The sequence below is a fragment of the Equus przewalskii genome, chromosome 17 (genome assembly GCF_037783145.1).
Source record: "Equus przewalskii isolate Varuska chromosome 17, EquPr2, whole genome shotgun sequence".
Taxonomy (NCBI): domain Eukaryota; kingdom Metazoa; phylum Chordata; class Mammalia; order Perissodactyla; family Equidae; genus Equus; species Equus przewalskii.
The window spans coordinates 79,048,645-79,074,644 of NC_091847.1; the positions used below are offsets into that span (position 1 = coordinate 79,048,645).

The 26,000-nt window shown below is 43.1% G+C and overlaps 1 protein-coding gene across 13 annotated transcripts in view; it reads left to right on the forward strand.

The window, feature by feature from the left end:
* PARD3B (par-3 family cell polarity regulator beta) overlaps positions 1-26,000 on the forward strand; it is a 930,268-nt gene that overhangs the window by 810,245 nt on the left and 94,023 nt on the right. For 11 of the 13 annotated variants that reach the window (XM_070581758.1, XM_070581756.1, XM_070581761.1 and 8 more), the window contains one exon: positions 19,543-19,678. The exons of the other annotated variants lie outside the window; for them this stretch is intronic. In XM_070581758.1, coding sequence (XP_070437859.1) covers positions 19,543-19,678 — 136 coding nt within the window. The remainder of the gene's footprint in view (positions 1-19,542; positions 19,679-26,000) is intronic. 13 annotated transcript variants of the gene reach the window in all.

Here is a 26,000-nt window from a genome sequence, read left to right on the forward strand (position 1 = left end):
TAGCATGAGTATTCCGATGCTGGATCATCTGCCGGTGGTCCTTCTTTCTTTTTCTTTCTTTTTTCTTTAGCATGGATGAATCTTGTATTAGCCTCATGAGGGTTACCGTGTACAATAGACTTTGGAAGTAAAGTTTTGGTTTGGGTCCCGCATGAACCGTTTTTATCTCCCTGTAAGACTTAGGAATCATTTATCAAACTTGTTAGCTGAAAAGTTCATCTGCTAATCATGCCATTTGTTTCATGTTATTTTGTGGTTACAGCATTACCATTACCATTTTTTTCCTCAAAAATATTAACCTTTTGCCTGTGTATTCTGGTGGTATAATCAGAACATCTGTTGCTTGTCCATGGCGATGGCGTTTCCACATTTCTCTTTATTTGTGAGCGGATTCCAAGTTGTTTCTATGTGGAGACGCACTTCAGACAAAATTCAGGAACTGTATGTCTGGCCTTTTGTTTGTCAAATTGCAGGATTTCAATCCTTAACGTGGAGCCTGGTGTAGGACTCAGCCCTGAATGCTGCACACATGTGCTTTTGCTCTCTGACTGCATTCCCCGCTTTGTACAACAAGGACTAGGCTTCGGGTTATTACGGAATTAGTTATCTAAAATATTTTATGAACAGATAAGCGCACTGACGCTGGGTCTGGTTGTATATTTTTACAGCAACTCTGTGAATACTCTCTTTGGTACAGAGTAGAGGATGTGTAAAACATTACTCCTGAATTTTTTATAGGTTCGCTCCCTTTGCCATTCTAGCTGCTATCTCCCACAGAATTTGAGACATACCTCAACTGTATGTACCCTCTTTCAGTGCTCAGTTGCCCTGAAGTGTGCAGTTGTGGAATATGTCTTGTCGCCTCCAATGGAGGAATTGGAGGCCCTGTTTTTAACAAAAGCAATAAAATGGCTACAGCTGAAAAGCATTCCAGAGGTAAACAGATGTCTTTCCTTAGTGTCAGCCTCTTTTTCAGTAAAAACACTTTACGAAGCACATGATGTTATCCTCTCTTGCTCTTGTGTCTGGGGAGGTCAGATGGAAGGAATTCCGCTTTTCTGGTCCCTGAGATCTTGGTGCAGAGCAGTACAGGGTGGGAAACAATATCCACCTGATCCTGAGTCCCCACTGATGCCTCTGAGGGAGTTTGCAGGGAGGCCGGTGTTCCTGAGACACATGCAAAGGGGATCACATGCACAGAAGCAGCTCTGGGGTTTTTTTGTGGGAAGTTTCATAATTTTCTTCCTGACCCCCTGGCACAAAGGTTAACATTCTGTATGCAGTAGGCACTCAGTAAATTCCTTTTGGTCATCAATGACCAGTCTTCGGAACCATTAATATCCCAACCCACGTCTAGACTTGGAGAGGACCGTGGAGCGAGGGGGGTTTTGTTTGTGAAGCCCCGCTCCACTGCGCCCAGCCCCCCACCAGGTCTTCAAGGAGCTCGGGTTCTGCAGCTTTGCCTCCTGGCCTCAAAACGTATCCAGAGAGCATTAACCCACATACAGATGAGTGGTGTCTTACAGAGGCAGACATCCAGCACCGTTCGTATTTTACTGGAGATCAAAGCCTTGGATGAAACTAACGTTGAATTTCTGGCATCAGCCTGGAGGCCATGGACAGGCGCTAAGGGCTTCCCACTCACCCTGAAAAAACCTGCCTGCATGTTCTTCTTCCCTAGTCCATAAGCCCTTTACTAGGTCCAACCTTTCTCTGAAAGTACTCATTGGAGCAGTTCAAAATGTGGGTTGTCACAATCTGAATTAACCTGGAACATCAGGCAGAGTGATAAGTTCTGCTGGACTGACTTCATAAGTGGTGACCGTACCCCACTCCTAACGTCATAGTCCATTTTCTTTTGACTTAACAGGGAGAATGCTTTTGGTTTTAATGGAAGTGGAATGCAGTGTTTCTCCTTGGCAGTTCTCCCTTCAGCCCTGCTCAAGATTTTAGCTACCTCGGCAGAGTGCTAGAGAGCGATATGCTTATTATAAGAAAACTTTATTAATCAGAGTAGAGTGCTATTTGGTGGTTAGATTCCAATAAGGATGAGGAATTAAATTCAATTCAGAGCTAAAGGTCAGCAAACGGTGCTAACTACCTTCTTTAAAGTGTGTGATCTTGGACATTCAGTTTCCACACAGCTTCACCTGGAAGTGTGTGTGCTGTATTTAGTATGAAATAGCATGGAAACGGTTTCCAATAACACCACTTCTGCACGCGTATATTCCACGAGCATTAATAAGCCAAGTGCATTGCTGCTGGGCTAGACAATTCTTCTGGGAGTGGATGGCACCGAGATGTTCTAGCAATTGCTGGCTGAAAACAGGACGGTGTGAAAAGATGATGCAATGGAGAGAACTTCAAAATCTTGTAGAAATTTCTTTAAATGGTGAGATGTCCATGCAATACCTAGAAATGGCAGAGGAGCTTGCACAATACCGTTTGGGATGTACCTGTGTTCAGCTAATGAGCCTGGGAGCGAGAAATACAAAAGGCTGCGTTCTCCAGGCAGCAGCTAAAGGTGTGGCTGACTGGTTGCACCCTACCCCCTCTCCCATATAGACTCCCCGTCCCATGCATGCCCTTCCTCACCTTGAATAGCTCCCTGTCTCCTCCCCCTTCCCTCCCACTTCTTGTTGCACACTTTCTTAAATCACTGTCTTGTTTTCAGTTCCCACAAACACTTGTTTATTAAACACATCCTAGGTGAGGGCACTGTACCAAGTTCCACAGAAGACACAAGGATGATTAAGCTCCTCATATTGCTCTGCCGCAGGTGGTTGGGGATTAAAAAAAAATTTAAACTATATGAAACATGAATGATTGTGATGTCACGAAGAGGGAGAGAAAGGTCATATAAATGTACAAAGTGCCCTGGGGATCCCAAGGCAGAAAAGACTGCTTTCTGCCCTAAAAGGTTCTTGGAACATCCTGTGCTTGGAACAAAATGCCTCTGAATTCACCTGTTTCTCACCGTCTTCATGACCACCACCAAGGCCGGTCTACCATCATTTCTCGCCTGCACTGCTGTAACGACCTCTACTCTGCCTTTCACAGAAAAGCTAGAGTTGTCTTCTAAATATTTAAATTAGATCATGTTTCTTCCTGGTTTAGAATCTTCTCGCACTGTCTCATTTTACCTGGAGTACAGTCCAAAGATCTTCCCAGGTCCTGCACAGCTCGTGTGGACTCAGTCTTGCCTGTCTGCTGGACCTCAGCACTAACCCTCCATCCCTTGAGCGTCAAGCTCCAGCCTCATGCACTTCTTCCTGTTTCTTTAGCTCATCACACTCATCCTCTCCTTCGGGCCTTGGCTGTAGCTGTCTTCTCTCTCTAGAGTGCTCTTCACAGAGATGCTTCTGGATGGTTCCTTCTTAGAATGCAGACCTTAGCTTAGAAGAGAGAGTCCTTTCTTGACTACTCAGTCTAAAGTAGTCACAATCTTATCACATATAGTATTTGAAGAATCTGGCTGGCGTTTACCACTGCTTGATATCTTTTTCCATTCGTTTGTGTCTTGTCTCACTCCCCGGTAGACCATAAGGCCACGAGGTGGTGTGTCTTGTGCCCCCCCTATATTCCAGGGCCTAGAGCAGTTGCTAGTGAGTGGTAGATACCCGATAATTGTTTGCTGAATGAATGTAAGAATCTGGAAGGATTTCAAAGATAGTCCTTCCTCTAGTTAATGTGCCAGGCACTGACTCTGGAACAACAGCTGTGACCAGGACATGATGGCTCCCTGCACTCACACGTCTTGTGCTCTGTGGAGGTAGGCAGACAGAGATCCGTGAGCAAATCAATAATGCCAATGTGTTCACAGTGTGATCAGTGTAACAAGGGAAAGATGCAGGCTGACTGGGTGCAGAGTGACTTGAAGGGTCCTTAGATGAGATGACCAGAGAAGGCTTCCCTGACAACACTTGCAGCAGAGTGTCTCAGGAAGAAGGGAAAGCAATTACAGACTCATGGGGCTGTGACAAGCTTGCGCCATCCAAGGGACGAATAGGGGAAAGGAAGACAGAAGCTGCTTAGTCCAGCAGAGGACGGTCAGTGAGCAGCAGGGGCCATTCAATGGGCAGAGACCAGGTTACCGTGGGGGTGGTTTGCGAATCAGTCTACACATAATGACAAGGGGGCAGATTTTTTTAAAGTAAAGACTGATATTATCTTAATTATATTGTTTAAAAATAAGGGGAAAGAACCACAGATAGAAGAGGTGGTGTGGAAGAGGGTGTGTGAGCTGAGGGGGAGTTTACGGAACAATGAAAGTTTCGCTGGAGACTAGACCTTGAGTGGGGCGAGAGGAGAAGGCTGGGTTGGGTTGGGGGTGCAGGCAATGGGGAGAGAGCAGAGAGGTTGTGAGAGCAGGAGAATGACGGGAGCAGAGCCGGACCTCAGGAAGGCTGATCTGGCCACGGATTAGAACAGGGTCAGGGGTAGAGAGACTAGTTGCCAAGCTGTTGTCACATCCAAGCAATGGGTGTATGAACGAGGCTCGTGGAGGAGGGACTCACAGGAGGGCACAGTGCTAGAGGGAACTGATGCAACTGAGTGGATGTGGAACATATGGGAGAAAAGAAGCCGACAATGACATACAGTAAGATAATATTGACAACAACAGTAGCAGCTTGCTTATTGAATCCTTGTTATGCACCAGGCACTATTCTAGCTACTTTAAATGTAATAGCTAATTCAATCCACAGAACAGCCCCCTGAGGTCCACTACTGTCATCCTCATTCCACAGACAGACAGGTTACATAACTACCCAGGGAGGAAGAGGAGAACAGGCAGAACCAGGGTTTGAACCCAGGCAGTCCGGCTCCAGAGCCTGTGCTACGAATGCCAATCCTCGTTTCAAGCCTCGATGAGCATGCAGAAGCAATTAAAAAGCCTGGCAGATAGGAGGGAACGTAGATTTTAGGGGAGAGGGGAGGAGATGGTTTCTGGACAAGTTGAGTGTAAGGTGTGGGTACATCTCAGGTGCAGATGAGGAGCCAGGACTGAGCATGGTCCTTGGAGCTCCCTCGAGGTGTCACAGGCAGACATGCACGTCTTCCCATAGGCAGGCTGTGTCTAGGACTTGCCCTGTGAGAGGCACTCCAGGGAGCATCTGTTGAATAGATGGATGAGTAAATAGTGAACATGAGGAGGAAGATGATAATCAAAGCCCTAGGAGTAAACAGTGTCCCCAAGAGTGAAAATATGGACAGAAGCAGTCCGAGGATCTTAGAGAAGACCTGCGTTTCTAGAACAGTGGGAGGGACCTTGAAGGAAGTAGACGATGAGATCGAAGAAGTAGGAAGGAAACAAAGAAGAGAGACTCGCAAGGAGGCGGCTCTCTGATGTCCAGTCCCTCAGAGAGCTGAGGGTCTTGTTGCCTCGAGAGCAGTCTCAGCCGTGGAGAAGGTGCAAACCAGAGTGTCATCAGCCCAGAAGAGAGGATGGCAGAGGACAAAAGGAGACAACAGACGGTTCTTTTTAAAAGTTTGATGAAAAGAGGGAGAGAGACAGGAGGCCACAGCTTGAGGGAGGAGTGGGGGCATGGACAGAACACTTCACAAAGGTCCTTTGAGTGCCACTGAGAAAAGAGAAGGAGGGAGTCTCCGCTCTGGCTGCGCTTGCACTGGCAGGGGCGCTGGGCCATCTGCTAACAGCAGGGTTACAGTGGGCCCCAGGCACCACTTGATTCGGGGCAGAAACTCTCCCAGGGTGGGTTCATGGGATAATAGCTCGTTGGATTAATTTGGTGACACCCTCATTTAGATGAGGATGGAAAGTACTGACGTCATCAGGCTGCTGATTTTATAGAGAAGCCAGACTTGTTTCCCCACTGACAAGAATGTGTGGCACTCAGCAGCTGTTTAACCACAAAAAAAAAAGAAAGTTCCCTCCACCCTCTTCTTCAGACTTCTCTGGACTTACATCTGTCTTCCCAGCTGTGAGCTGCTGAATTCCAGGGTGCAAAACTGAGGGAGACAAGTGGGAGGGGCATACAAATAATGATTACATGCTGCTTAAATATAAATCTTGGTTTATTGTGTGTCCATGGGCACATGCCTTCAAATTCCAGCGTGTACCTCCCCTCTCCCTTTCATTATCTGTCTGTAAACCTTAATGGTATTAAGCACATGTTTTAATAAATATTTTGTTTGCTGCATCCCCATTAATATTCATAGGGAATGGAGCACTTTGGGTTTTGTGATTTCTAATAAACATTGATGGTGTTACTAGTTTGTACTGAGCGTTCAGTATGCTCCATCAAAATGGCAGCTCTAATTAGGTTCCTTGAATTAGCTAATGGATTTTGAGAAAGATAGCTTAGAAAGCTCTTACAGCTGTCCAAGATATTCCTGCCATGGCAGAAAGACAAAAGGCCCCTGGAAGCTGCAGACTTCAGAGCTTTAGAAATGCAGCTGACAGTTAAAAAGATAAATTACGTTCATATTTTTCCAGTGAAAGTCCTAATACTGAATTAATGTTATTCCTGTATGAGCGACCATTAAGAAGCTCATTTTATTATAAGGATGCATTTTGACCATTAGCTTTTCTCTTTGGCTCCTACTCCCTCCCCACTCTCCTTTTTCTCCCTCCAATTCCCCAGATATTTTGGAGACAGTATTAAAAAGCTTCTTTGAAGAAGAGGAAATAATTCCTTTTTTTTGTAGGTTATAAATTTAGAAGCTCTCTTACATATACAATAGCATTCAGTTTAAAAAAAAAAGTCAAGGTAAGTAATACATAAAGAAATAATAGAGTGATTCAGTTTGAGCCTTGTGGCTTACATTTTATGTAGAACTTGGGGGAGGGGAAGCTTCCGGCTAGTGGGCTTGTTTACACTTGAATAAAAGATGATTTTGTTGTAGAATAGGAGCTACCTCAGAAAAGGCAGGCCTTCTTTCATCTGGATGTGGAACGCACACAATAGTGCAACAGTTCAACACGTTCTTCACTTTCACCTCCTGAGAAGGCGTCTCCTTGGCAAGTGATGAACTGATGACGTCTCAATGACTGTACTTAACGCATCTGCAAATAGGGAGGAAGAATCAGTTGTTAGTGGAGCGGTTAGTAATAAAGTTCATGACAAAGAGCAGAATTCGGAAAATAACCGCAGTTGCCCCAAAGCTCCTTTTAGCTGGACATGCGCGTTCTCATTAATTCTCTAACTGTGCTCCACGTAGCATTTTGCTTTCACTTTACACACTTAGAAAGCTAATACCTGTTACTTTTTAATCTGAAAAGTTGCATTTCTCTAGGAACACAGACACACCTTTAGGGGAATGTTTCCTGGGTCATTAACTCTCAACCATCCAAATTCTTTTTCCCCATCTGAGTCTCTGCTGCCCGTCTGTTTTTCCAGGCCCTGCCTGCCTTTTGGGCTCATTAGTACCTTAGCCAAACAAAGGGCTGGGCCTGGAAAAGAATGTGAAACTTAAGTCAATTAATTGAGGGATTGTTTACAGCTCTGGGAAAAGAAAAAAAAAACTTGGGAAAGAAACTAAAGTTGTTGGTTTAAATGAGAGTTTTCCAAATCATCGGTAGTGTCTATTTTTCATACTCTTCCAAACCTCCTATTTCTGCAGATAATTGAGAGCTAAAATGCTGTTGCTAATAAAGCTGTTGGAACCAGGGAAGAAATAAGAAAGAAGAGTGTCAATGCAACATATACATTACAAATCAGACAGCTGCTTTCCCTCAGCATGATGTAAATAAAACGGAGAAGCATTGTTATATCAAGTGCCAAAAAAAAAAAATCCTCAATTATTCCCCACACATGACTTCACCATGATGGATAAAAGGCATAATTGACATCATGTTTATTGAAAAAAATAGTAACTGTCACTCTTTGGAGAGGCTACTGAGAGCTGGAGGAAGGCATGCTTTTTATGCGTTTTCACCGTGGGTTATTTATAGAGCTCAGTTGTCAGCAGCATACCGCCTAATTCTCCTTCTTCTTTGAGAGTCGAGGACTCATTCACTTTTCGAATCAAGAAGACAGCTACAAATTGTTCCCTGCCAGATTCTCAGGCACCACCGGTTACCTCGCCTTCATGGAGCAATGGCTATTTATTAATTAAGATTCTGTGACTACTTTCCCTTAAAGTGCCAGTGAAAATAAAAGTCTTTGTCAACCCATAATGGGTTGGTTTCATTAGTTTAGTTTTGTTTTTTTAACTTTTTGCCCTCTGATTTAGCGGCCAGTGCCCTGTTCCTAATGGGAAATTTATCACTATGTTAACGATGCGTTATGCTCCATCACCAGTTAATGTTACTGGTTAAACGAGCACTCTTGGTATAGAAAGTATTCAGTTTTCAAACTGAAAGAAAGTGTTGGTGTCCCATTGCCTTGAATGAAAGTGACTCTCCAGCTACAGTGTCCAACAAGTGGAGAAATGGAAATAGAAGATGTCTGGGGCCAATGATTTGGTCAACCATGTAGTTTGAACTGTGCGCACACTCAAGAAATCTTTGGATGTAAGTGCAAGAAAGACTCCTAGAGGTCAACTGGTTCATTTCATAGGCTATGGTACGTGTGGTCAGAGAAAGGGAGAGTGATCCGGAGTTGTCCTGATGTAGAGAATAATTCTGATGACGGTGCTACCCCATTTGAAATCCTGCAGTGTGTCTATGTCATCATCCCTTTTGGAAAGATTGGCATGTGGAGCTGTTCAAGTCCCACCAGCTTCATTTCCCAGGGTTTCTCCACCGCTCCCACACTTCCACCATGCCTGACCATGCGCCCTTTCACATTGCCACCCTTTGACACGTGGTGTTCCTTCCAGGGGTGTGCTCTCTCACCACCTCCTTATCCTCACTCTGCTTTTCTCCTTGAGGCGTTCCCTCGCCCCCCCAAACCCAGCTGACCACCCTCTCCTCAGAACGACTGCAGGATTTCCTTATCCTTCATGATGCTTCCTCATAAGAACTGCCACATCTCGCCGTCGTCATTTCTTTAATCTCCGTCTTCCCCCACAGGACTCGGAAATCCCTCAAGTTCGAGTTCTGGGTCTTACTCACCTTTACGTCACCAGGGCCGGGGACGCGGCAATATTTAAGAACTAAGTAAAGTTTAAATAAATGCACACATCTGAAAACATTCAGAGGGTTATTGGAAAACTTTCATAAAAGCAGTTGATGATCTAAGTTTGATACCAGTTTATTACTTTCTAGTCTATCGTGAAAAGGAAATCGCCATTCTCCTAGAAAGGATTTGTAAGAATCTAAACATCTTTTTAAAACAACTGAAACAATCCATTGGAGATGATAATATAAGCTGTCTCTATCCCGTAGAGCCCTGATGTCAGAAGGTCAGTGTGAGGTTTCAGTCACCCGAGCTCAGTTTACATCCAGGCAACTGAGAGCTATGAGGTACTCTTGGATTTGACACCCTTGGGACCTAAGTCTATGTTAACTTTCTCTGTGGCTCTTTGGAGCTGAGAATCTGTTTGGATTGGGTGATTATTATAACCCTGTTTAAAACTGCTGAAGAGCTCAGCATTCATGCAGAAGGTATGAAAGGAATGGAAGGAATTAAGGTAACATCAAAACATGTTCTTCATAAATTCTTGGACTTCATTGCTTTTATGCTAATCATGTCAGAATATTGTATGTAGAGTTCTATGTTTATGAGCTGGTGTGATTTAGCGCCCTATATGTGATCATTAAAATCTGTCGTACAGTCACATGCCTGTGTGACCCGTGCATCCCTCCTGGGTGTTTGGATGATTTATTATCTGTCCCTTCAGTGGGACTAAGATGGGGACCAGTTGATGTATCAGATGTATTTAGAAGGTTTTGTCTCCTCATCTTTAGTGATTAGCTCCTAATTACAATCTTTAGCTTCTTTCAATTGAAAACTTTGTTCTCTTTTTAAATATTTTTTTCTCTTTCTCACTTTTATTATTTTCCCAACCTCCTCCATTGGGAGGGGAAAAAAAGCTTTCTTATGTAAGAATTGACTGTTTTCATCCACTGACGTTTGGTTACCACAGCATGCATAGCCTATCCTGATGGATCAAATCTTCTAAATAGAAAAACCACCATCCGTGCACTAAATCATTTAGAAACTTCTTCTTTTCCCTTGAAATTCTGTAGTAAATGAGGCATTATTTTCTAATTATCTAAAGGAAAGCTCTAGGTGTCCAGCTGTTGGGAATCAGTGGCCTTTGATGGCATTCATGGTCCCTGGGGAGAAGAAGAACTTCTGAGTTGTTTCCTCTGAGGAAGAGGGAATTTCACGGAGGCCTAGGAAATGCTCAAGGTTTTATGGCCTGCAGCCCACAAAGGCTTATTTTCCCCAGAATTGACCCTGAAAGTTTAATCCACATCTAAATGTCAGATATGTATTCCTAAAACTCAAGCTGTGTTTGATTTAAGCCTAGAAGATAATAATTTTATCTCGCAAGTCTTGCAATTGTTGTTGAGAATTTCTTTGAAAAGATGTGTGTGTGTGTGTGTGTGTGTATGTGACATTATTAATTTGCTCAAATACTATATAAGCAACAGAAGTTTATTTCTCCTTAAACCATCTTTTGTTCAGCTCAAAAACATGAATGAGCTAAAATTGTACAAATTTTGTCAATTTCTTCCACTTACCTTTTTATCAATATTTTGCTAATTTTATTTTGGACCATAAAACTCTGAGAAAACTTCTAATGTTCCATGTGGAATCATGTCTTAAGATTAGTTTCTGAAGCCATTACATGAGACAAAATTGTATATTGTCAGAATGAACCTTGAAGAATACTTTAGGAGAATGCCATATTGGACCCTGCCTATGGTCTCTCACTAAACCCACCCAACACGTCCCTTTGGCACTGCATCAGAGGATTTGGTTGAGCACCAGCTGAAGGTGTTGGCTTGCATGTAAGGGGCCATTTTGCACAAGTAATGGATGTCTGGAATTATCTTCAGCACAATGTAAAGCGTACATTTTGAGAGACACTTAAGAACTGACACCAACTGAAGGAACCCAACCTAGTCCCTGTCCAGAGGCATATGGTCATTACCTGGAATGGCCAATGGGAACACTATCACTGCTTTGACTGCTGCTTCCCCCAGGCCCCATTTTTGTCTAAGCTCAAATATTTGGTGCATCAGTTAAATGCAGATGTGAGGCAATGTCACTCTACTTCAGCTATGTAAGAACAGCTGTTACTGCATGAATTATAATACAGAACATGGCTTATTTATCATCTTTAATAGAAGACACAGTGTATGCACAGTTCCAAGTTTTTCTTCCCTTCTATGCATCCTTGTTTTGCAAACATATAGAGTAGAAATGAAGAGCTAATTTTGCTGCCATCCAGTGTGAACTTTTCAACTATATTTTAAAATCTTTCTTAAGAAATGAAATTTACCATATGAAACACTGGATAAATTCCTTCTGTGACCCCCACATTCTTTGTATTGTTAATAAAATTGGCAAAATGTCCCAAGACAATATGTATCATATGCTTATACATAACTTTGAATGTGTCCAGTATTTGTGTAAATTACTTAAGGCTCAAAAACACTGCACTGTGTTGGAGGAAATATATCAGAATACTATTCAAAATACAAATAACTCAAAGGGATATTTTATGACTAATGGCAAAACCAGCTTCTGAAATTAGAACACAGCCAGGAGGTCATTGTACAGTATCAGAATAATGCAATTATGTGTTAGAGGCTCATAATGGTGAGTTGAAGCTGTGAATAATAACTTGTGTTGTTGAATTGTGAATAATACTGTCAGTGTCACTCCTAAGGAATTTCCACCTTTGCTAGAAATGTAGATAGAGAAGCAAGATGCTCTGATTAGAGAGGGGCCTCGCATTGTCTCAAGTGATAAAGAGCAGAGAAAGAACTGATGCCTTTTATCAGAAGAGCAGATGACATTGATCTGGTGAGATTCACAGTCAGAACAATCAATCACATGGGAGAAAGTTGCCCTTCGTGCATCAGTGAGATTACTTTCAATGGTAAATGGCAGCCATGGTTCATGGTGTGGGTGGAAATGCTTACCATTATGCAATCAAATTGCCAAGGGGAGGGGGCCTTTACTTCCCCTAAGGCTTGATTCATTGGGGTTAAGGTCCAGTCTGGAGTTAAGATTTCCAGGACAAATCTTCAAGCTATAGGAGTCAGAGGGTCAGTTCACCAAGATAGGGATGGAAATACCAAGGCAAGGATCTCAAAGGAAGCAGATGCTGAAAGCAGGAATCATGTTGAGAAAGACAAAAGGTCAGACCCAGGTAGCCAGGGCAAAGTCAGGAGCCCAGGTAAGCCGAGTCACCTTGTCAGGTTGCTGTGTCTGAGGGCAAAATGCTATAGGCAGCATCAGGACGGTGGGGAGAAGGACCATGTTCAGGACTACAGGCTGAGCTAACACATCATTGCACTTTGTGGGTTTTCTTGTTTCTGACCCTACTGGCCTATCAACTTCTCTGGACCACTTCTTCAGCTTCCCTACAGGATCCTGACGTAAGGAATAATTTTGTTAAACCCTTAAAAATTTATACAAAAACATACTTTTCAAAGTTATGTATTAGCATAGAGCATAGTTTTTTCCGCAGATTCAGCCACCAATCTTCTATGTGACTTGAATATTCTCTTAAGATGTCTAAGCATTGTTTCTTCACTTACTAAGAAGAAGTATAATGTCAGAGATGATTGGAAAAAGTCCTAGAAATAAAGGGAGATTCTAGATATGGAAAATTTGTTCTGTTTGTTAATATTATTATTCACCCTTTGTCTAAACTCATTACTTTTTGTGTGTGTGTGAGGAAGATTTGCCCTGAGCTAACATCCATTGCCAATCTTCCTCTTTTTTCTGCTTGAAGAAGATTAGCCCTGAGCTAACATCTGGGCCAGTCTTCCTCCACTTTGTATGTGGGGTGCCTCCACAGTATGGCTGACGAGTGGAGTGGGTCCACGCCTGGGATCCAAACCTGAGAACCTAGGCTGCCAAAGCAGAGTGCACAGAACTTTAACCACTTGGCCATGTGGCCAGCCCCCAAACTCCTTACTTTTAACATAGGACTTTTTAGGCAGTAATAGTAAGCAGAGAGTTCTTAATTTAGGGCAATTGTTTTAATGGACAAGATAACTTATATCTGATAGAAATTAAATGTCCATATGAGGAAAGTCATATTCTTGTTATCTGGAGAAACATTTTAGCAAAAATAATTGAATAATTTGTGATGGGGGCCACCATCATAAATAGTGCTGGTGAATTTGGGAAGAAATCAGAAGGATTCCCAAATGTTGTTCATGAGTAGTCAGCCATGGGTCCCAAAATTTCACTGGACTAAACCATGAAAAATCTTATTTGTCAATGTAGCATTGAAAAAACAGATATTCTTTATAAGAGATTGGGAGCAGGGGGAAGATAGAGAATTTACATAATGATAATTTTCACTGAATATTTACCCTGGATAATTTTCAGAACTGTTCAGGACTAAAATATCATTTGAAGAACTCTGTAGAATTAAGCCGCATAAAAGCCATTATTTATTATTAAATCTCCTTTAGTTTATATAGGCACACTATATAAATGTATTTTCATTATGGAATGTTAAATCTGTAGAGTATTAGTGTAAGTGCTGTTGGGCTATAGTTTCTGTAAATCTTCAAAATGCTTTTGAATTAATGGTCCTGAGTGCATTTATAAGAATCTCTCAAAATTTTTATTTGACAGAAATCTTTATTACCAGCGGAAAATAAGTAACAGTGTGTCCATGACTATCTGTCTTCAGCTGAATATTCTTTTCCAGAACCTACTTTGGAATTTAAAGTAAAGTTAGTTAGATAAGCTTGCATATAGACACTTAGATTTTATTACACTTATGTTATGAAGAGTGTGAATGCTACAGAATCTCAGGTACTGTGACAGCTCTGTTCCCACTTTGAGAAAAACAATGTCCTGTTTTCTAAGGCAGAAATATGGTACTGCTAAATTTGAAGTTTAAAACTATGATGATTTTTAGGTCCTTAAAATGCAAAAAGATAAAAACAAGCTTCCCATGGAAGGGGCAGAAAAAGAATAGCATCTTGGTATTCTTAAAGGGTGCAAAGGTCTCTTTCGAGAGGCTAACCCTTTTTGAGAAAACCTTTAAGATTCCACCCTTTTGTAAGTATAGAAAGATTACCGCCATATTTATACAATTTAAAATGTTATGGAAGGATCAAAATAACATTTTTACAGTAACTTCATAAAAAATAATCTATCGAACCCCAAACATGAAAACATTCCCCATTCTACTGACTATTGTTGACATAGATTCACCTAATTTAAATAGTTTTATTCAGTGAGTTTGTGAGGATCATCACATCCAGGCAAGAATATTCCTGCTCAGGTTCCATTCTTAACCGCATCACCGAATCTGGACTCTGGGCTGGACCTGCAAATGAGGTCTGGACTCACCAAAGGCAAACGCTTCTCTTTCAGAATGAAGAGCAACATGTCTCGAGGCTCTATGAAAATGACACAGGTCTTTGGAATTAACTACATGCAATTTAATCATGGTTAGGGTGCACGTATCCATGGACATGCCCACCTAGGCACACACACAAGGTCAGCGCAGATTAATTCGCAAATCCAGCAATGGCTCGTCCGCAGGGACCAGCTCCCTCTCAGGCAGTCGGTGAGGAACTTCACCAGGAGCAGCCCGTGCTGCCGTCTGCGCCTGATGCAGAGTTTCTTTCTCTTTCATGTGGGATCTCTGTCATATGTTGATTCTCTTTTGCACCCCATTCAGTTTTATACCAGTTTCCCACATAAGCCTGTTAGAGATGTAATATTAATTACCCAGAAATCTCAGTCTGCAATTGCTCCAGCATCATTCTTTAATGGATATAGACTTCATTGCATGTATTTCTATTGCTTTGGCTACTTCTATTTTTATTGCAAAGATCTGTGCAAATAAAAGAATATCAAAGGTAGGGCTGTAAGTGTGCTCTGGTAGATTCCCTCTCCCTGGAAATGCCAGTGCTGCTGCTGCAAAGGGGCTGCTGCCCGTTACTGCCTTTCTCTCAAGGCAGCACAATGTGATAGAAGTAACACAGGTTTGAAGTCACTCCAGTCAACTCCTGGTCCACCATTCACTGCTTGGGCTACTTAACTTTCTGAGCCTCAGTAGACTCGTCTGTGAAATGTCAATAACAATGTCAACCTCACAAATTTGATTGAGGATTACGTGAGTATTATACTTAGGGCATCAGAGGAGCTTAATCAATGTGAGTTTCCTTTCTCCAACCTGCTGTAGTCGTGGGAGGAGACAATGGCAGGCACAAATGAATACTCAGTCTAAAATGTACTTCAAGTGAGGTAATTATGAACTAGGAAGGATAAGGTTAGATTCCAGAGGAGCAGATAATGCCTTCCTGTGATCTTTATTGCATCTGGGAAGGTATTACTACAGGTGGCTATGAAGAAAATGACATGGTTCCTGAACTCCACCACAGCTTTAAACTCTGCCCAGCTCTGAAATGTAAGAAGAGCCTGCTCGACTATGCATCTGCCTTAAAGACGTAGGCAGTATAATTTACAAGAAATCGCTACAGTATAAATCTGTTTTGTTACACTGCTTGAATTAATTTAAGATAAAATTTCAGCACATTGAAAGTGTGGGAGTGGCGTTAACCACCTGCATGTGGATACAGCAGTATATAATAGGAACTTTTTTTGTAAGAACGGTTAACCTTTACTTTATGCAGAGAATGAATAATACAGAAAGCCTCTTTTTCTAACTAGCAACTTGGAGATGGGTTATTGATGCTTTGCCTGATCTTATATGGTTGCAAGAGTATTTCAGTTACTTCATAATCCGATGTCACTTCTGAAGGTATCAGGCAAGAGATTCCTTAGAATCTCTGCTGCCAAATTCTGTAAAGCCAGAAAAATGGAAAAGATAACATGTAAATTGAGGAAGGAAAACAGGAGTCCTCGGAAGGTCTGTCCTAAAGGCTAGTGTTAGCTTTCATTCTGGCCCAATAGGTTGCTAGAGGACCCAGTGTCTAAGATATAAATCAGATGAAGGAGGAGACGCGGGTTGGAAGGTAGTACGCGACGGGGGAGAGAGTAGTCTCTGAAGTCAGACAGACCTTCTCTCTCATCTCCTAGTGGTGAGCCCGAGACTCCTCATCTCTATTGAGCAGAACGATAAACCGATCATTCAATATTCATTTGATGTTTTGAGATGTTTATAGCACCTGCTACACAGGAATTAAAAATAAACTTAAGTGCCAGCTCCTGTGGATGAGCAGTGGCTTTATGAAGTTCTCCGTTGAGAAGGATTCTCAGGCCATGTCTAGGATTGCTGGGGAAGAACGCTGAAATTGATTAGTGATGTCTGCTCTGGGCAGAAAGTGGACTAAGTAAAAGTCTGTATCGATATATTTACTATGTAAGGGTTCTATAAATTGTAACCATTACGAGTACTGCTGCTATTTTGACGAAGGTATTTTTATGTTCCTCTTCAAATTTCTACACCTTCAACACAAAATGGAGTCAATTAACTGCTTTGTTTACAATAGCTGTGTTTATCATTTTTATTGATTTGATGGTAAACTCATGTGTATTATCTGCAGAGAAGAGCTGACAAATGAAAACAGAATTTTCTATTCCTAATTTTATTATATAAAACACCCACTTGGGAAAAAATCTGATATAGGTACTGAAAGTAGAATGAGATTAGAGAGAAAAAAAGAAGAGGCAATGTTGAGAGGTGGTGTGGGGTTGTCATGGAAGGTTTGCGTGGTGTCCCATGTCTTCTTTACAATATTCACAGGAGGGGGAAGATGCAGCGTGTTTGCACTTAGATGATCCATGACTTTCTGGAGTTTTTTCCTGTTTTTTCTCTGAGGCCAGATTTCTTTTCTGGGTAAATAGTCCCTGTCAGCCATAGGGATTTTCTGAATCCTAAACAGCTGATTTTGTATTCTTGCCCCATTCCCTCTATTTGAGAACTGAAATCTGATCAAACCCATATTTTTGAATTTATGTATTTATAGGCATATGGAAGAATAGTTTACAGTCTGAGTATGATTTTTTTTTCCAACCACAAATGTAGGAAAATTGTGGGCTTTTTTTTAAAACAGTGCCTTATCAGGTTTTTTTTTTCTTTATTACCGATGACTTCATTCTGCTTGAATTCAGTGCTTCAGTTTCTTCGGATAAACTAATAGATTATGTATGCGATGTTTGCACTGCATTGATTGAACTCATCTGGTGAGTTTGAGCTGCTCATGCGCTCACGTAGTCGGCAGAGGCCCGCCTGCTGGATGCAAGAACCATGGTCAGCTCAGAGCACTCGGGAGCAAGGCAGCTGCTCAGAACCGAGCTGTGCTTTTTCCCCACTTCTCGTTGTTCAGAAAAGCATCTCAGGCCTTCCTTTTCTTTCTTATTGTAATCTTTTTCAAGTGCTGGAGATAAACTTTTATTTTTAAAAGAAGTATAGTAAAGAAAGAGAGACTATTTTGAGAGTTCTTAAATACACAGTGAAGAAAAGTAAAGGTATGTGAACCATACAGGTTTGTCTTTTCTTGATCAAAGGCGTCAGCTCCTTGGCGTCAGAGCATGCAGGGGCCCAGTGCCTGGGCTCACTTTGTAGCTGGATCTGAGACATGGACACGTGGTCCTGCTTTCAATTAACTGCAATCTCTTTTGGGAAGAATGCTTTCCCTCCAAAAGATGTTTCCTCCTCATTTTCTTTTTATAGTTTGCAAGTATAATTTTTTAACGTTTTAAAAAATAGTGGATGACCTCTTTCCATTGCCCTCTGATATCTCATTTTATCAGATACTTCCTTTAAACTTGACACACAGCTGTAATAGTCAGGCATCTGCTTGGCGTGGTAAGCTTTCCACAAGGGGCCCCTACCTGCCTTTCTCACCCGTCCCTTCCTTGCTCCCTCCCATGTACCCTGTGCAACAGAGCAGTGCCCGTGAGACAGGAGCGTCGTTATGGTTAATAACATGTCAGGAGTTGAGTTAAAGTACCGACATTCGCAAGTGATGTACTTTCGTCATTTATTAGAGTAAATTCAAAACATCTCTAAAGTCACCAGCACTCACGTTTATTCTAATCTGCTTCCTAAATGAGGGAGGGATATGTCCCCTGAGGTGTGTGGCGGGCAAGACAAAAGGAGCCGAGGACCACTGCTTGCCCCAGCTGACTGACCTGCGTTCCCTGGAGCAAGATGCTTTCTCATCTCGGGCCTTTGCAGTTCCCCTCGCTCTCCCTGGAATTTCCCCATCTCACTTGCCCAGCATCCTTCGTGACTCATCTAAAGTGTCACCTCCTCTAGGGAGCCTCCCATGATCTTCTTCTGTGGTCTGCTCTCACTCTGTCAGAGTTTAAGCAGTTTGCGTTCCCACAACCCCCATGCAGACCTCTGCTGTCACACCTGTCACAGTGGGTGGCAGTCTTTTGACCCCTTTCAGTCGCCTACCTTCCAGACCGTGTGCTTTTCGCAGACAAGCACTGTGAGCGGTTCGTGTTTGCTTTCCCAGGTCTTGGCTGAACGTCTGGCACGATGGGGCATCGGTTATGCCTCGGGGGCACTAAGGAAGGCACACAGCTGTGGACACCTGCCTGTCGTTCTCCTCGTTTCTTGGCTCTGAGGTGTCTCACATGGCGTTGGTTCTGTTGAGATGATGGTGACGACAGGGACACGTTCTGAGAAATGCGTCATTAGGAGATTTCGTCGTTGTGTGAACATCATAGAGTGCACTTACACAAACCTAGACGGTACAGCCTGCTACAAACCTAGGCTATGTGGGACTAAGTTTATGGGACCACCATCGCATACGTGGTCCATTGTTGACCAGAACGTCATGCAGCACACGGCTGTACCAGCTAAGAGGCAGCCACTGGCTGACCAGTTTGGGGTTGGGAGGATGGGTCGCTGGAGAAGCGGTAGTTCCTGAGAGGAAGAAGGGGCTGAAGTAGAGAGAAGAGAACCTTGGACATTAACCAAGGTGCCACATTCTACTACCACCAGCTCTTTCTTTTTCTTTTTACTTCTTGGCATGGCTTCCACCTTCTTTTCTCTCCGTACGCCATGGCTGTACCCGTATATTGACCTATACCCCGCCCCCACTCCAAAAATTCATGAATGTCACTGACGTGAACCCTGGCACATGCCAACTCTGTGTCCCATCCAACATTCAAGTCAAACGACTGGTCTCAAATAGGCAACAGTTACTTAAGAAAATGAGATACCCACATTAAAATTTAACCAAACTCTGCGGATCTCACTCTAAGAAAAAGTGGTAGCTCCTTTAATTGCTCTAAGAGACCAGGACCTTATCTCACCTTCTCACTCAAATGGCGTTTATTAGCCCCAAGTCAGATGCTTTGACCCCTGGAGCTAATGGTGTGCACATAAGGACCATTATTTGTTCATTTTTATTACTGATTTCACAGTTTTCCTAGCATCTTTGAATGACGTTATTGAATCTTCCAAATTTGGAGGTCAGCTCCTTGAATAAGAAGACCAAGAAGCGAGTGTCCGGCATAATGTTCGCTGTGTGACTGGTTTGGTTGTGTCCCTTAGTGGCCGTCCCGCCAGCGGAAGCGCTGACCGCATCCAGAAGTTGCGGAAGGAGTACTACCAGGCTCGGAGGGAGGGCTTCGCTTCCTACGAGGAGGACGACGGAAGAGCAAGGCCGTCCGATTATGACCTTCACTGGGTAAGCCCGTGCTGACTCCAGTCACTGAACTGACGTTTCCTGAGATGGTTTAGAGCAGAGGAACATGGCCAAGAATGTTCTATACGTATCCAGTTATATTTAGGCTCCTTGGGTTTCATAGATGTGAACACTACCTGAAGCACAGCCATCTTCTCCCGCAGAAGTTGTTTACATAAATCAAACCAGACTAACGTGCACTAGTTCGTTTTAACTGCTCTCATATTTACTCCCCGTTGGACTCATATACCAGCTTGTTGGGGTGGAGCAGATGTTAGCTGTGGTAAATAGGACAAGGAATCTTTGTCATCGTCTACTGAGCCTTAATCCTCGCCCCCCACCTCTTGGGCCTCAGACATCTGGGCAAGCACTAACCGACCGTGCAATACAAGCCATTGCTCCTTTGGAAAATGGTTATTAGAAATAAATTTCAGAAGGGTTATCTTCAGAGATATCAATTGTTTGTATATTGCATCTGAACCATTCCCATTTTGCTGATCTTACCAGCTCACTGAGATCATTTTTGTTTTGAGGTAAGGGCCATTTTTGTATTAGAGGTTTCTCTCTGCCAAATCCTTCGACATTCGGGAATAGAAAAGAATACTGTGGTCTCTAAAGAGACTTTCTCTTTTTTTCTGGGTGGCATGATTCATACTCTTGTCTTTTTCAAGAAGGCAAAGGCTGTACCTACAAAACAGACCTAACTCTTGAGCACCCACAAGAACGCCCCAGAGCAAGGTGCGTAGAGTTGGGTTAAAAGTGCACGTCACATGCTTAGAATGGTGCTGACACTGAACTGGTGGCAATAAACGTCAGCTCTCGTTACTGATGTCATTCCCGGAGCAGAGCTGTACACGGCCACAGGAGTGTCCTGTGGGGAGTCAGCCCTCACCCTCTCTGAGGATCAGTGCCTCCTCCCAGTTTTTGTGCTGTTTTGAGAACCGCGTAGGGAACTCTCTTACTCCTGGTGGCCACCCCAGACACCAGCTCTTTGGAAAAACAACTCTATTAAAGGGAAGTTTCCTTTCCTGATTTTCGCTCGTGCTTACGCTCACAAGCTCAGGGCTGGGACAGCGAGTCCAGCGACCGAGCTGATCCCTCTCGTTTTCAGGACAGTGCTGTGGCATCTCGGGCACGGCACCCAGCACTTTTCCTCATGTTTGAAAGTCAGCGTCAGCATCCACCACTGCTGTGCAGAGCCACTGAGAGGCGTTGGCCTAGGAGAGTCTTCCTCGTGTGATGGAGTTTAAAAACACCCATCAGAAATGCGCAGTAAGGGTTGGCGGTCTCCAACGGCCTTCCAGAGACAGGCATCCTGTGGCTACAGACCAGAACAAACAGCTACTGGTTGGTGTTATCACAGATGTTAGGGTTAAACAGAATGACACTGACAGTGATGGGGCAACTGGTCACTTAAATTTTCAGTAACACAGGAGAATGATTTCCACACAATAACAGTTTAGATGACAATTCACTTCATTTCAAACTTAATCATGATCAACTTGCTGACTTTGATGACAGACTATACATACGTAAGACTCTGCTCCCTCCGTCAAACAAACAAGCAATAAAATAAACGGAAGTTGTTTCCACCACAACCCAAACGGAACACCACATCCACGCTTTGAAAAGGCCTCTGTCTCAACACCACCATGAATTCCTATGAGCAAAGTATGACCAGTAATGTTAGATGAAGCAGGCTTGGTTGTTTTGACCTTATTTTACACGATCTCCTCACATCAAGCTGAAAGGATGAAAATGCCTAATCTGCATGAGTCTTAAAGTTTCTTCTGACCTTCCCCAAACCTGAGCTACATAACTATACACTCAGGTCCCCCCATCTTAATGATTTGATTTTCATGTCAAGCAAATGTGTAACCAGACGACCTAGTGAGCAAAGAAGTATCTCTGTTTTAATTTGTGTTTCCCATGGTCGGGTGTGATGAGCTTTGCCAAAAGTGACTGATTTTACGTTTCCCAGACAGTTGGGAACTAAGGCTTCCCAGAGGGATGCTTGGGAAATGTACCGCCATAAAAGAGGAGCTCTGTGTGATGGCTGAGATGCTCCAAACAGGGATTAGAATCTCAGCATCCTTTCCCGTCCTCTCCCCAAGCCAAGGGAAAACACTCGTATCTTTTGTCCGGCGTCAGCCTGAGAAATTGCACCATTGTTTTGCTGCTTTTGGAAAGCTCTAGGAAAGCAAGTTGAGAAAGTTAACATTTCATTCCTGTCAGTCAGCCAGACCCAACAAGGCAGCTTTTATGAGACTCTGGCTCCTGGATCAGGCTGGTCTTCGGCATCGCTGAGGGCACTTGTTAAAACCTGCTTGATGAGAGGAGCGAGGGAGCCCAAGAGAGGGCCCACAGTTGCTTCTCTGGGGGGTCCTCAAGGTTTCTGGGCCACAATTCTAAAAATACGGCATTGGTTCCTATCACTTCAGTAAGCACCAAAGTAGCTCCTCTTCTCTGGCCACATCGTTACATGGACCAGCATCATCAAAAAATACTCTCATGGACTCGGAACTCCCCAAGTCCAGTACCTGAGCTTGAGAGGCCTGACAAGTGTTCCCTGGAGGCACGCTCCCCTGTGGAACTTTGGAATTATCGAGAAGGAAATTAGGAAGACAAGTTACTTAATAACTCCCTTTTAACTGGTTTTAAATTAGGCCAGAAAGAACGTAAGAATGCTCACAAGTCTTCAAGGCCAAAATGATGAAAGCAATCACTTGAAAGATTATTACAATCTATGATTATTTTTTAAGAGAAAATATATTTTTGTCAATGGGACTACTATCCTTTCTTTGGCCCGCCTTAGACTTTCTAGAACTTTTCAGGCCATCTTGAGGGCAGTTCTCTACCAGTGCCCCACCTGCCCCATGGCTCGGAGCTAAAGACTTCTTGCTTTCTTGGGTTCTCACTTGCTCTCACATTGTTCTCTTTTCTCTGTGTCTCCTATTCAACTTTAACAAATATGTGCTCGGTCTTAGAGTAGGCCAGGTGCTGGTAACAAGGATATAATATTATCTCTACCTTGGAGGAACTCACAGTCTAGCCAGGAATACAGACATCTAAGCCAAAAAAAAAAAAAAAGGACAAGAATGTCTGTGAGAAATGCTGTAGTGAGGAGAGGTGCTAGCTTCGAAATGAGCTCAGAGAGAGCAGAGAATTCTGTTGGAGGCAGGGTGGCACTGAGGGGTACTGGGAAAGCTATGAAGACCGTTTGGGGGGTTGCCTCAGCTGACATATTTTGTTCTTTTTCTCTCAAATTTGGTGTTTTTCTTTTTCCCAAAGGAGCTCCTGGTATATTCACTTCATTTGTGTTAAAATAAATGAACACACACAGACTGTGAGGTTTGTACATGCGGACATGAGACCTTAAAAATCTTTTCAGCCTGTCTGGTTTGTAGCTGTTTTCCCATCTAGGCTCTGAAAAGCTGTAAAGAGCAAGTTGACAGAATTTCCATGGCTGCAAGGGAACGGCCTGGCGGGTTTTTATAGTCCTAATTAAGTAAGCAAGATCTTCTAGCTGCGAAGCGTTAATATTTGCCAAAAGAAAACATAATACCTGTTATCTGCTGGTATTTTGTTTCTGTAAAACTTGTTAAGACTGTCACAGTCCTCTGGCAACAGGCTGGGGTTTTTTTATTAGCAGATAAAGATTATCTGCTTATTTAACAGCAGCATGAATATCTTATAAGTAATTTCGGAAATGAGATGACTCTGGAGTTTTCTAAAAATTTTACCACCTTTATTATTGTCTTTTTTCGAGAGCTACATGGCATATCTCATACTCCCCTCCTCTTTTAACTTTCTGGCTAAATTAGAAGAGTGTTTATCTATAAAAGGGGTTTGTAAATACGTGACTGGGAAGGAGGTACGCTGGTTTCCAGTGTCATGAGAGACATTGTACTGTATCTTTCCGGCAAAGGGGTTGGGTTCAGGTAGGTGATGGTCAGAACAAAGGAGATAGTTGGATGAGTAAATGCAAACATTCTAGAAGATTTTTTCACCCTGTTATGAAGATGGTCCAGGAACGAATTCAGCAATTGTGCCTGATAAAGCTGTCTGGACAATGAAAGACACATCTGGTGAGTTCTGCCATCAGAGGAAAGGGAGAACACGATGCTGAGATCATGCTAGCCATCTTAAGAAAGAGATTTAAGATGGATTGTGTAATAGCCACAGGAGTGAGAAAACCATCAGAAGGTGATTTTCTAAACCTGAGGGATAAGAGAAAAGAGCTCCTGCTATCCAGTGGTCCAATATAAGAATTGAGACTTGTCTGTATTTTCCTTCTCTGGTCCTTAAAGTCATCTGATAAAAACTAAGGGCATTGATAAATAATTCTGGATTAGTCAATGACTCTTAAATTGCAAAGAACAGAAACCTAATTCAAACTGGCCCAAGGAAAAGAAAGAAATTTTGTCAGCTTATATAAAATCCATAGGCACATCTGACTTCAGGCAAAGCTGGAACCAGCTCCTCCAGACAGGCCATTAGAAATCTATCTTTCTCCACCTCTCCGCTTTGTTATTTTCTTCATAGGCACCATTCCCAGGGGGCTCCCCTATATGGTGGTAAGAGAGCCATCAACAGCTCTAACCCAATGACTCTTTAGAAAGAGATCATTTCCTCCCAGTACATCCAGGAAGACCTACAACTGATGTTTGATGCGATACTCGGCAGCTTATTGACTCAGCCTGGGTCGCGTGTCCACTTCGGAACTCCGATGGCCAGAAAGATGCACAGTACCTTGACTGGACAGAACTAGGTCACAAGGCCACCCCTGGAGCCAGAAAGTAGCATGAGGCCTACCCAAGTTCCGTGAAGAGCACAGGCGAGGAGGTGGTCCCCCAAGGAGAATAAGGGTGCTGTTCACAGGGGAGGGAAAACGGATGCTGGGCACGATTAGAAGATGTCTGCTACAGCTTCTAGTTCTAGTGATGATGTAAAAACTTCCTTCATCTGCTTAGATTTTCAAGGAAAGAGCTAGAAAAGACCTTCCCCTTTGTGTTTTCGTGTTTATCATTAGAAGGATCAGGTCTTTTATCACTCCTAAACTTGCTGCCGTGGTTGGCTAGGTAAAAGGAGAAAGAAGATTGATTTTTGTCTACTGCTCCAGTATGTTAGAGCTCTTGCAGGAACCCAGATGGCTTCACTGAGTTATTCATGAGAAATTACCAGACCTCTGGCCACTTATTTAGATAGGCAAGTGACATTTTGATTCACCCCAGACCTAGGAATTTGCCCCAGGGAGAGGCAATAGGATCCTTTGTAAGGACCAAAGTGACTCTTTCTTTGGGCAGAATTACTCTAGCTCTGTCCTCCTGGGTTGTTCCTTTGTGACGAGAACATATTCTATATTCGTGTATCAAATCATTATGTTGTACACCTAAAACTAATACAATGCTATATGTAAATTATATCTCAATTTTTAAAAAAAGGACATATTCTATTCTTAGAAGCTTCAAAAGATGGGATGAGGTCAAGAGTCAGAGCCATCAAGTGCATGCATCCAGAAACTTCTCGTTCGGCCCTCCCACGCAGTAACCAGCCCCTGCTCAGCTGATGAGCCCTCTTGAGCCCCACCAGCATTTCCTTCGCAATGTGTCCCTCCAACGACAGATTAGTGTTTCCCTGGATTTCCTAAAACCACCAAACTGAGGAGCAGAACAGGTACCAAGGCAGAGAGAACAGGAGAAGAAAACCCACTGTGTCTATGAATTAGGTGGATTTTGAAGTTTGGTTGAACTTGATGTTGGTGAAATAGCCAACAGCACTTGAAGAGTTCAGACTTGCTCACCTAGATTTCAGGAGCTCGTGAAAATTCAAGGAAAGAAGTGGCCAAAATGAATGGAAGATTTTTTTTTTTTGGTTGGTAGTTTTAATCCGTTTATACTTCAGTGTGACTTCCACAGGAACATGCTGACGTATTAGCTATAGGCGAGAAGATCACATGAGTGAATTTCTAGCTTTTAAGCATAGTGTCAATCATTTTGAAAGGAACTAACATGTTTACAGGCGATGCCCGACATAGAAATAAACTGTTTCGGACACCCATTTAGAAATTGGCAATTTGCAACTGGGAATGGTTTTCCCACAGGAAAAAGAATATATTGGTTGTAGGGTCCCAGACCAGCCTACAAAAGTGCACTAAAATCCAACGCCCTGTGCTAACCAGAGAGCAGGAGCCCGGGAGGTGGAGCAGGAGCCGGCTGAGGGGCAGGAACAGCAAGTTCCCTTCTTGCCTCTTTCCTGGACACACTTTTGAGACGAGCCCTAGCCCCTTGTTGTCTGTCAGTCTTTGGGAGTGCCTCCCCAGGTT